The sequence below is a fragment of the Camelus dromedarius genome, chromosome 7, assembly GCF_036321535.1.
Source record: "Camelus dromedarius isolate mCamDro1 chromosome 7, mCamDro1.pat, whole genome shotgun sequence".
Lineage (NCBI taxonomy): Eukaryota > Metazoa > Chordata > Mammalia > Artiodactyla > Camelidae > Camelus > Camelus dromedarius.
The window spans coordinates 18,585,414-18,597,654 of NC_087442.1; the positions used below are offsets into that span (position 1 = coordinate 18,585,414).

General features: G+C 52.7%; 1 protein-coding gene across 4 annotated transcripts in view; it reads left to right on the forward strand.

The window, feature by feature from the left end:
* PLXNA4 (plexin A4) overlaps nucleotides 1-11,585 on the forward strand; it is a 565,291-nt gene extending 553,706 nt beyond the window's left edge. For all 4 annotated transcript variants that reach the window (XM_031455378.2, XM_064487352.1, XM_064487353.1 and 1 more), the window contains 2 exons: nucleotides 2,139-2,289; nucleotides 4,713-11,585. In XM_031455378.2, coding sequence (XP_031311238.2) covers nucleotides 2,139-2,289; nucleotides 4,713-4,808 — 247 coding nt within the window. In that variant the 3' untranslated portion in view covers nucleotides 4,809-11,585. The remainder of the gene's footprint in view (nucleotides 1-2,138; nucleotides 2,290-4,712) is intronic.
* The last annotated feature ends 656 nt before the right edge of the window (nucleotides 11,586-12,241 follow it).

Consider the following 12,241-nt stretch of genomic DNA (forward strand, 5'->3'; position numbering starts at 1 on the left):
ACACAGACACACTCTCTAAATATTCTCTTGGGAGAAATGGACTGGGCATTTAGTGCACTACAAGGCGGGCCACAGCAAAGGGACAGAGTGCTGGGTGTCTGCTGTGTGCAAGATGGTGGTCCCTAACGTGGGCTCTCAGGCCCTTCAGGGACCACAGAGGTCGCAGTAGGAGCCCTGATGCATTTGCAAAAAAAAAAAAAAATCTCGACAGAGCCACCCACCTACCTGCAAGGTTTCACAAGCAAGTAATGCAGATGGTGGGAGTTTTTGCTTTTGATGACAGTCCTGTCCCATCAGGGGGAGCCTGGGGTTTTCCTCCTGGTCAGTGGCTCTGACTATCCATGGGTGACAGAGAGCGACTGTCTGGAGGAAGCCCTGGACATAACCGTGTTGCCAGAGCCACGTCTGGCTGCTGGCCGTGGGACAGGGTGAGAGGAGTCGTTTGGTCATATTTTCCCCCATATGACCTGCGGACATAACCCTTTATCTGACAAACGCTCGGTAGGCGTGGAATGGTGAGGGGACAGTGGTACAAATCTCCTCGGAGTGGCTCACACCCCTGGCCTCCGTGATAAAATGGAACATTGCGCTTATTGCCTTCCCGAAACAGTGGCAGTGAATCAAGTCTCTCACTTGAACTTTCATACCTGGGATGTGATGACTTATGTCCCCGAGGAACTTGAAGATGTTTTGGGGTGGGTTGCAGGCCTGGAAGAGAGTGGGTGCTTCTGGGATGGAGCAAAGGAGCCAAAACGAAACAGGACAAGGAGCTGAGGGGCCCAGGGCTCTGGAGGTGAGGAGGGGCGGGGGAAGGGAAGACCCTACACTGAAAGAAGGTTGTGAAGAGAGTTAGTCCAAATGGGACCGGGGACGGGACAGCCTCTACGTGGGGCTGTGGGCTGTGGCAGGGTGGCCCGCCCAGCCCTTGCCGGCCTGGGGATGCTCTGGCGCAAACTGAAGTGTCATTCCATTGCAGGCCCTTGAGTCTGAGGGCTGGAGTAGCGCACAGGTGCCACCTCTGCCAGGCTGTCACCCAGCTCCTGGGCACGGACGGGGAGGGGTGGAGGTGGGAAAACAGGCACAGGACTGATGGATTCACGGTGGGTGCAGTGAGGATGCAGATGGGAGAGACACAGGGTGGGGGGCCAGGGGGAACCAGAGGCTTTGAGAATACCCCCTACACTCTCCTGATCTGGGAGCTCTGGGAAGGGCTTGTCCTTGTCGCGTGCACTTCCACGCGAGAGTGAGTGACTCTCCTACAACTCTGTGCCCCAGCTGCCCCACCTGCCCCACCTGCCTCACCCTAGGTCCTCCCTGGCGAGTGTCCCCGCACCCTCCTCTGTTCTAAGTTATCAAGTTCCCCTTCCCCAGCACTGAAGCCACAGGCATTCGGCGTGGGCTGAGCGGGGACACCGCAAGGACTCCTGGGTGCGCTGCCCCACTGTCCTGATGCTTCCCCGCCTCTGCAGGTGCCTGGGTCACTTTTCTGTAGCCCACAGCCCAAGGCACCTGTGAGGGGGTGGCTGTCTTTGGGGCACTGGGGCCCTTCAGTTCCTCATTAGGAAACTACACAACTCCCCTCCGCTGGGGGAGTTGGGGGTTGCTGCATAAAATGTCAAATTGCAGAAATTAAAAATGTAAATGTTGGCATCTAATTAACCAGTTGACAGCAGTGCACAGCTTCAAGTGACAGTGACTGATTGCCTTCTGCCAGCCTCTCTCCGCAAGCAGCCCCCAGCCCCACCCTTCTCCTGGTTAACCCTCAGAGAGGGGAGGACGTCGGGGGAGAGAACTGCTTAGAAGAGCCCTCGGGCCCTGTGGATGGGACGTCTTGTGTCTGTGGGAGGGGGTGTTAGAAGGACCCAAAAGGTAGCCTGGACCACTCTTGAGGAGCTGGGAGCAGCCCCTCCTTACTCCGGCCCCACCCTGTCTACCCCCTGACAGTCTCTAGGTCACTCCCAAATCCCTTCCCTCGGTGCCTCCCGCATCGCGAGCCGCAGAGGGCACTCCCTGGGCCAGACCCAGAAGCCTCGCTGGAAGAGAGCCCACCATGGTCCCCGGGGCGGGGCGGGGCCCGCACAGGCATCCACCTCCCCTCTACTCCATACGCACGGTTCCTCACTCCCATCCCTCGGCAGGTATTACTCAGACATCGGGAAGATGCCGGCCATCAGCGACCAGGACATGAACGCATACCTGGCAGAGCAGTCCCGGATGCACATGAATGAGTTCAACACCATGAGCGCGCTCTCCGAGATCTTCTCCTACGTGGGCAAGTACAGCGAGGAGGTGAGCCCTGCCCTGCTCGGGGTCTGCTGGGAAGGACTGGGGCAGAGGTCCGGAAACCCCTGCCCGCAGCAGCCTCGGTGCACAAGCGCACCACCCGAGACCCTCCCCACCTCTGCTGGGGAGACTCTACCACCCAGGCCTCGGGGCTGTGCTCCAAAGACTGGGATGCTAGGAAGACTCCATTCTGCAGAATCTACCTTAATCCCTGTTCTTTTCAGACATGTAGATCGAGTATCTGTTTTTTTCGTTTTTTTTCTTTTTATTTTTTCTCTCCCACTATTCTCTCCTTTATTTTTTCCATTGCTCTCTCTAATCTAATTCTCTTTAAATAAACAGTTTCCCACTCCCATGGGAAGATCATAAGGTGTGGAATGGAATGGAATGGAAAGGAAAGAGGAAAGGAAAAGAAAGGAAATGAATGGAACAGAACAAACAAGATAGAATAGAATCAGAACAGAATAGATACAGAACAGAGTAGAATGGAGTCTATTTCGAGTTGCTGGATTCCCTCGTTAGGAAATCTCACTGGGGTCATTGCCCCTGCAGACGCTGCCTTCTTTCTGACCAGTACAAAAGTGCTTATGGGAGTTCCCTTGGTCATACCAGCATAGACCAAGTGGGTTCAGAATCCAGGCTGCCCACATCTGGGCAGCAGCGTAACCACCCTCGCTGTGAGTGGAAGGCAGTGACGGGAGCTGAAGCTGGCACCCCGGGTTCTTGTCCTCCTCTCAGCCTCGTCACCAGGCGGGGGGGTGGAGTGGCCTAGGAACCCCAGGGTAAGGAAGGAGCCCCCACAGAGCCCAGGGCCTGGTGTCCGCAGGCCATGAGTAGCATAATGCTGTGAACCCCAAGTGAAGGGAAAGCCAGCGGCGGGTCCTTTAGGGGAGGGACCGTGAAGCCAGCTTGCAGGCCAGTTCAACTGCCCTGGACCAGGGCAGTTCCAGCTGCCTGTGGCCACGTGAGAGGTCAGGACGATGTAGAGTATGCCAGCGTATGTGTTTATTTTTCCCTTAAGCCATTTTTATTACACTCAAGTTATTAAGACAAGCACAAAATAACCTTGCATACTGGATCACTCATTAAAAAAGGAGAAAATATGACCATATGAAGAGATTTACAAACGACACATATGTAAGCTGACAGAAAATGGGCAACTTGAATGGGCTTGCTTTTTTTCTTTTAGAAATTCTAAGTTTTCATCCTGAAAAAAGGACAAATAAAATACAATGCTCTACATATGTGTAACCTTGAAAACAAGAAAAGTGTGACTGTCTTATCTTGGAAAGGACTATCCCTTAGTCTGCAAGTACACTCATCTACTGTTGGTTTTAAAATGTCCCACCTTTATGAAATGTTGGGGCCAGTAACTGATGGTTCTTGGCCAGCTAAGAAGTTGGCAACACTCTTGGTCTCCCAGTTAAAAATATATTAACTGGGCTGGGAAGTCCAAAGCTCTGGGAGCTTCTCCTCCAGCCTTCAGCCTCCTCTTCCCTCCTGCCCCTCCTCCCCCTGCTCCCTGAGACCCCCGCACCAGTAGGTACCACCCCTCTTTGCTCCTGGAGTGGGCGTGGTGCAACAAGCATGCACGTATGTTATGTGCCTCCCCTGGAGCATCCCAGAGAGTGGGTCGTAGTTCCCACATTTCACAGATGAGGAAATGAGGGTTCCTCGTGTTCCCCCCTTCGCCCAGCTAGACACTGGGGGAGCCGAGATTCAATCCTACAGCTCCAAGTCTGAGTCACAGTCTAATCCATTTTCCTTCATGTGCCCACAGTCTTCCCATCATTGTCTTCCCTCAACCATCTGACCTCAGAAAAGGCTAGTAGACACTGTCCATTAGGTGTCAGTGACCAGTAAAGCGTAAGACATAAGTCTTCAAGGGACATTTGTTTCTTAGCAGACAAAGTGGAGCCAAATAACTCTCTAAATGTGGAATTTCAGGCCTTGATTTGCTGATGGGGGAAGGTGTTCTTTTTTCAAAAGTCAGGGTGGGATGTCTTGATATCGTGAAATTACAGTCGCCCTGAGACCCTGAGCACCACACCTTCCGTGGGGTATGGACCTGCCTGCTGGCTAACCTGTAGGTAACGGCAGCATCTTGGCGCAGTGTCTTCTGCCCGGTGTTGGCTGTCTTACACAGGCAGTGAAATGTGCCTGTTTATTCAGACATGCTGACGTGTGCGCTCGCATCCGTGCTCACTGATACGTGGGTGCCCGGAAGTTCATTCCCCAAGCCCGAGTGCCCCCCATGCCTCCCCATCCCCGTCACCCAGGCTTTCTGCTTCCCCAGCCACTTCGTCTGTGCAGCTTCACCTGCACACGTCTTCCCAGACCTTCTGACCATGCTCCCCATCTGTGTGTACCCTACGAACAAGACACAATGCACGCAACTAGTAACCTCCCCGTTCTTGGCTCTTCAACAGATTCTCGGACCTCTGGACCACGATGACCAGTGTGGGAAGCAGAAACTGGCCTACAAACTAGAACAAGTCATAACCCTCATGAGCTTAGACAGCTGAGAACCGTCCTTCCAGGGCCCCCCCTGGAGGGAGGGACACACCAAGCCGTGCCTCAGTCTAGATTATCATCTTTACCAAGTGCAAGTTCCGACTGGCGTCAGCAGCATCCCCTGAGCAGCGCTCTCTCTCTCTCTCTCTCTGCCTGTTTCCGTCTCCCTCCTTCCTGGACCCCTTCTCTTGCAGTTGCTCTGCTAACACGACTGAACCAAGCCGCCGACCCTCAGTTAGTCCAGAAGGCCCAGCCTCCGGCGAGGGACCTGACCAGAAGACGTCAGAGGGCGCCCTCTTTCTCAGCGGACCCCACGTGTCAGCTTCAGGGCCCGAATATGGATGAGGAGCCGTGGATGGAGGATGTCTCTGTGCTGCTCCCTCACCTTCCACTTTGTGACAGCCCCATACTTGTCCAAGTCTTGGCCTGGGGAGGAGGCAGTGCGCTCAGTATTACCTTCACTGGGAAGATGTCACCTGGCCCACATTTCCATCTCCAGAGGGTCTGTCAGTGGTGTGGTCCCTTTGCAACCTTGAGAAGAAAGACTGTACCTCCTGCCTGTGGCTAGAGTCGGGGTGTGAGGAGTTGGGTGCCTCACAAGCTGCCTCCCTCTTGTTGGACTGGCATCCAGTGGCCTCCTTGTCCCCTTACAATGTTCTTGGAGCCTTTCCAGGTACCCATGGGGCCCTGCCTGCCCGGTCCCTTCTCTGCCTGTGGGTAACCAGACAGGAGAAGGAAGAGCAGTTACAGTCCACCGTGGAGATACTCACACCCTCCCAATCTGGCTCAGAGCGGCAGCGATGTAACATGGAGAGGAGGAAAGAAAAGATTTGCATCTACCCTGGAAGCAGAATTGGTTGTTTTCCATTCACCCCCACATGTAAACAAGCCACAGCCATCATCCTCGGTCTGATCCACTGCAGATCCTTGAGTGCTATCTAGAGAAAGCGCCTCCATCCTCCTCGGTCATCGCTCATCAAGGGTCAAGGTAAAATGCAGAGTGCGTCCAGGAGATTCTACCTCCAGCTGTGTCCATGTCTCCATTCCCACCGTCCTTCCTGAGAGCTCTCTGGAGTGAACAGCCTCGCCCCTGTCCCCCAGCAGAACCTGGTGCCCCTGCTATGCAGATGACGTCGCCACTGGACTGTTCAGACCCCCTCGGGAGTCATTTCATCAACATCCCAGCTGTCTCTTTAGTGGCTCTCCCCCCTCATCTCCTTGGCAGTCATCGCTGAAAGAAACACACTCAAGCACAGCCTCGCAGAGACAAACCGAAGTGCCAGCCAAATTCAACCCCAGGCTTGTCATGTTTGGGAAGGACCAAAGAATCAAGAGGAAGGACCTGGCTGGAAATGGGAGGAGGGACATACAGCTGACCTTTGCCCTGGCACCCGTCTTTCCATCCGTCCTTCCATCTACGGACACATCATTTTAGCCAGCAGGCGAGTGTGTGCTCAGCCATGCGTCCTAGATGAGCAGGGGCTCTGGTGAGAGACGGTCTGATGGAGGGCGCTGGAAACCTGTAACCTTGAAGGGACCTTAGATGCCGCCTCTGTCCGTGGTCCAGTCTCCACCACAGACTCTCTCCTGGCAGCCCCAGTGTTGGGCTGTACACCACTCTGGGAGACAAGCAGAGGCATCGGCTGAGGTGGAGTTGGGGATGCGGGTTCCACAGTCTTGCCTTCACTTCCTGAGCATCAGTCATCCTTCCCTGCCATCCATTCAAAAGGGGCCCCACGTGGAAAGAGGAAGGAACCACACCGTTGCCAGCAACGCCTGTGGAGCAACTTGTCCTTAAAGATTGCTGGCCCCTTGCATGTGAATACACGTGCGTGTGTGTGGATCTGTCTGCCTCAGGAGCAGGCAGAGAGCTCAGAAAGATTTCTTGTCCTATGTAGGGGGATTTGAAGCATCTCCCTTCCCTGCCCTTACTCATCACTCATCCTGCAGCTTTGGGATATTTCAACACTTGCTTTCTATGCTGAGTGCTGGGGGGGTGGGGGGAGGTGAGGTCACCTATCTGTAGGAAATCAGGGTGGGCACTGGACAAGGGAAGCCTGGACCTGACTGGCAGCCGGGCAGTGGTACCCAGAGCAAGGCAGGATGTGGCGTCAAGGAGAACAAATGATGGGCAAACACAAGTATCCTAACCAGCGGGAAGAGGAACATGGGAACAGATGTGCATCAAGGGGGGAAAACATAACCAAAGGTTTTGGCAAACGAAGTGCCAGGTGGAGAAGTGAGGAATTTTTACCCTTGATCATTTGATGTCCTCCCCGGAAGCCACGGGCCCTGGCAGGCCAGGAAGGAAGCATGCGAGAGGCAGGCTGAGGGAGCGCCCGGGCCACGAAAATATTTTTTTGCACATGTGAAAGATTGGGGAGAAGAAAGACACAAACATATTTAACACAGATATGCTGAAATGGAAGCTGTGTGTGTGAGTATGTGTGTGTGTGTGTGTGTGTGTGTGTGTGTGTGTTTTGATTTATTTTTTAAGTTTTGCACAGTTAGAGGAGAAAAATGAACAAGCAGGAAAAAAAAGACTGTTAATCCTGGTTCTGCTGAAGCTTTTCTTTTTTTTTTTTTTTTTAACCGGATTATTATTATTGTTGTTGTTGTTGTCGGTACAAAACTTTTTTTCCTCCACATTTTTGTTGTAAGAGAAACATTAAACACCTCAGAGAAGCATAAATGTCAGTAAGAAAGAGAGGAGAAGGATGGGCCAGTTTCCGTGCTCTGCTCATTTCTCCTGGAGGAGGGGTTGGGGCAGAGTTGACTTTAATTGGTGGGGTGGGTTGTAACTGGTGCTTTGCCTGCAGCCCTGCGGCTGCTGGGGGATGGAGAACTGGAATAGAGTCACGCAGACCACAGCCCATCTTGCCCATAAAAGCTCTCTTTCCCTTTGCTGTTTGTTTTCCATTTCTTTCATTTGGATTCTTGGTGCATGTGTGATACATTTCAATGTAAAGACAAGGCAGCATTGTTGAAAAGCTGCTCTTTGCCCCAGATCTTCGTTCCAAACCTCCCCTTGGAATCCTCCATCTCCTGCTGGCAGGCCAGAGAACCCCGGCTGGCCAGCACGCGACAGAGAAGGAACTTGGGCAGACTGGGTCCTGTGGAAGGGAGGTCCCCTGAAGGCCCCCATCCATGTCACAGTTAACGTGCAGGGTGACAGTTCTGTTCAAGGTGGGACCTTTATCTGACTCCTTGAGTCCTGGGCAGAGAGCAGGGGAGAAAAGGCCCTCTCTTCTCACCTCTCCTTCACCCCACCCCTTACTCCTTGAAACCACCAGGGTCCAAAATGGTACCAGGAGAACACACAGTGAAAGTAAGTGACTGGGGTTAGATGGGGACTTTGAATGTTGGGAGGAGATGGGATGGTGCCGGGTGGTGGTGAGAAGCAGGAAGAACTTTACCAGGTCCTGAATTTAAAAGAATGGGTGGAGAGACACTGGGAAAGTCAGCGGCAGGCTGGTTGTCTCTCCCAGGGGCACAAGTCTCCCCAGGTGCGGGCTCTGCTGTTCTCTGTCCTTCCTTGTAAGGAGAGACCCTGACATTTCTTGGTAACTGCAAATAGCATCATTAAGTGCCGTTGGCTATTGTGTCAGTTACTTCCTCAGGAACATTTTTTTTCTTGCCTTCTTTCTACGTGGTTTTGAAGTCAGGGACCCAGGAGAACCTGAGTGTCCCATAGGCCAAGGTCTGTTCAACCCCCTGCGGGATGTGCACCCCGGAAGCCAGCCCTAGAGCCTCCCTCTCATGACCCTGTGGGCCAGTGAGTGAGTCTGGAGATGCTTGAGAGAGGGAAGTCAGTTTAAACAAATCCTGACAGCTGAGGCAGACTGTCCAGGACCATGCCCAGGCAGCCGCGGAGTGAGGTCTCCGATCTCTTCCCCACAGGCCCAGCTCGCACCTCCCAGCAATGTCGGTGGGTTATCCCAGCACCACCACCCCCTTCCCACGCCCCAGGTCCTCGTGCTTTTGTCCCCTTTGCATGTCTGGCTCCTGAGTGTGCCCCCCGACCCCATCCCTCTTGCCCACCTCCAGCACGTGTAGCCTCTGCCCCAAGGCCATGTATCCACTAGAACACAGAAGCTGCTCAGCCCCCTGTGGACACCTCCGCCCTCAGTCCAGCCCCTGGGACTGCTCTAGCCCCCTCTCACCCTCCAAAGCTGCCTCGCTGAGTGCTCGGGGCTCCCTGGTCCAGCCACGGCCTGGTGGGTCCCCCATCAGAGAAGCCACAAACCATCATCTCCCAAATTCTACTACTCCATTCTACGAGGCAGGTGTTGCAGATATTTCCAGAACCCTTAACAACCCCTGGCTCTGACCTAAAAGGGAAAGCCCGGTATCCCACCTTCCTCCTCTCTCAGGACTAAGGGACACGTCCTTTGGCTTCACAGGATGTGAAGTCAAATATTTAACCTAGTGAAGGTTAAGGTTAATTATTGTTAAGAACAGACTTTCCTGCCTCCCAGAGAGCTGAGAAGGGGGAGATGCTCTGCAGGCAGAAGACTGGTGGACACGCCTTTCTCGGCTCCGAACCACGGCCCTTCCGGGAACAGCCACCCCAGTGAGCATCCCAGCGCCAGTCTCTGAGAGGCAGTTCTGTGAACGAACACTCTGCAGGTACCAGTCCCTACTGTGCCCCCAGCGGACCGGACCCCGCCCCAGGCAGATCCTGCCTCTTCCCTGGCCTTTCCTCTTGCTTCTAGTTCACATCGTCTAGAACCCTCTCTCAGCCCCTCACTCTGCATCACCTCTCAGGACAGACCCCTAAGGGTCCCTGATCCCTCAGCCCTTCCCTTCATCTTTAAGCTGTCGGTGGGCTGAGATTAAGGAGGGAGCCCAGGTGTGGATGTTAAATACAAATTACTGGGGTTGAGGGGACAAAACTCTTCACCTGCGACTTCCAAGGCGAGGAGGAGGAACTGGAGGCAGGGGGCCCTGTTGTGAAAGAAATGGGTCAGGACATCCCTGGATGTGGCCATGGCAGGGACGCGTCCTCTGTGGCTGCTGACATCATCGGTGTTTCCCCTGCGCCTTCGCTGGCCGGAGCCCGCAGCGCCACCTCACCCCACAGGTGTAGCAAAGGCGTCTTATCTTACAGAGTGGGGAGCTGAGGGGTGGCCGCAGGTGACTTCGAAGGGGCCACGCCTGAGGGAGGCTGACACACTATGAGCCTCTTCTTGTGGTGCAGGAACACTGAATGGCAGCCTCCCATTCAGAAGGGAAGCTCTGCAGTAAGATCTCAGACGTTCTCAAGAGACCTTTTTTTAAACTCCAAATCTTTGCTCCCCAGTAAAATTATTCTTTATTAGGGGGAGTATCCAACTTTATAAAATGTATAGGATTTTTTGGTTGTAAAAAATGGTTGTAAAAATAATTCACACTCATTAGAGTTCCAATTAAATTCCTTGGGTAGACCGGTGACTACCCTGAATCAAAACTAAACAAAACAGAAAAGTCCCTAATGAATAAAAAGAGATTTCTGTTTGTACTGGCAGAGACAGTGAGCTTGGCCGGTGGGACGGCGGCGGGGCAGGTGGATCTGGGTCCTGACCTTGTTCAGGGAAGCCCCACCTTCCCTCCGCTCTATCCCCTTTCACTTCCGTCCAGGCTGCCCCTGGTGTTGCTGACTCCTACAGCTTCCCCCAAAGGGCAGCAGGGAGACCCTATTAGGGATTGATCATGAAGGGACCCCTCCCCCGAGAAGACAGATGCTCATGGCAAATAGGTCTGTGCAACTCATCTTCCACCAGTTTCTTTATCTGGAATTAGAACTTCTTTTGTTGGTACCTTTGATCTTACAACTCAAGCACATTTTGGAAAGGCTCCCTTACAAGAGCAGAATTCAAAACAGAGGCTACAGTTACAGAGCAATGCAAAGGACACTTAAGAAACTGAGATGCCATTTTACCAAACAAGGACTATTGAATGCAATTCAGGCACACGACTAGGATGGTGTACGTGTCCTTGTGTGTTCTCCTTCCCTCATCCCTCCCTGATGTTGCCGTCAGCTTGTTGGCTCGTTAAACTCTCTGTTCTTTAAAAAGAAAAGCTAGTTTACCTCAAAGAATCTTGTTTCCATTTGGAAACCATGACTTTGTGTTTTAAGGTGGACGACCGTCCCCTCCATCAGTCCCTGCCTGGGCCTGGCGTCCCTGAGGCCGGAGGTCCTGGTTTAGCCATGTCTTGGCTGTGCTGACCAAGAATGAGAATCCCAGGCCCTGAGATGGGAAGAAGGATCGGAGGCAGCTGCCCTCCTCCCCAGTTTAGCTTGTTGAGACCAGCCTATCTCTTCCAGCAGGGTCCTGCCGAGTTACCATAGCAACCAGCAACTAACTCCAGGGTACCACAACAGACAATGGCTCAGTGAGCCTGGGGGTTGGGGGAGAGGAGTCTGGCCTGGTCAGATGACCTGGAGTTAAGTCTCAAACACTGAAGAGAAGAGGAGGAACAGGAAAAGATGGATGGGTGGTTTAAGGAACAAGCAGTGGCCTCTGGGTCTCAGAGATAGGCCACTGAAGGAGGGAGGGCAGTCATTCCTGTTCCTGTCACTCGCTTCCAGCCCTGCCCCACTTCTATTTCCATAAAGCTCCCACCTTGAACACCGACCCTTTGTTAGAACAAAGCAAAATATATCTTTAGACAACAGTGTTATAATGAGCCTCAAAGATATGTGGATGGAATCTGTTGGAGGAAGGAGGGTCTTCTGGTTTTGATTTTTAAAGAAGAGTATCCTAGTAAGATTTAAAAAAAAAGATTAAAAAAAAAGTTTTTAAAAATGAAACCTATGCTATTTAAATTGGAGCCCAGTTGTAACTTGGTAAAGGCAAGCTTCTGTACCTTTGTTATAATTAATTGTATACCTGTGTATGTAAATATAAGGCATTCCTATTTTGCAGTTCAGAACAAAAAAAAACCTATTTGTAATATAGAATAAAGTTTATTAAAAAATAATAAAAATGCAGTTGGGTTTTATGTTATATGTGTGTGTGTGGAAGGGGGAGGGGGAGAGGCTGGGCCATGAGGACGTGATGGATGGTGGTCTCCATGGTGCAGATACAGCACCTTCTCTCTCCAGCTATGGGATGTCTTAACTCAGCCACCAGAGATATATCCTTTTCCTGAAGGCTCTGTCCTCAGCTACCAAGCAGGCATCTCAGGAGGCAATAACCCTGCAAAGCTGGGGAAAACATACTACCAGTCAGTGCCGTCAGCAGACGTCACGTTAGCACGGAGCCTCTGAATCTGTCTCAGCACAGTTCTCCAGGCACACACCTGTGTCCTGGAGGCAACACAAGGATCACCATCCCTGCTTCAGGTCTTCTTGGCAAGCTATGCATAAGTATAATGATTTGTGGGTCCCCTTGCCCCCATTTTGATAGAAGGTGGAGCTCTTGAACCCAGATGTGCCTCTGGGATAGAAACAGGATAGGGA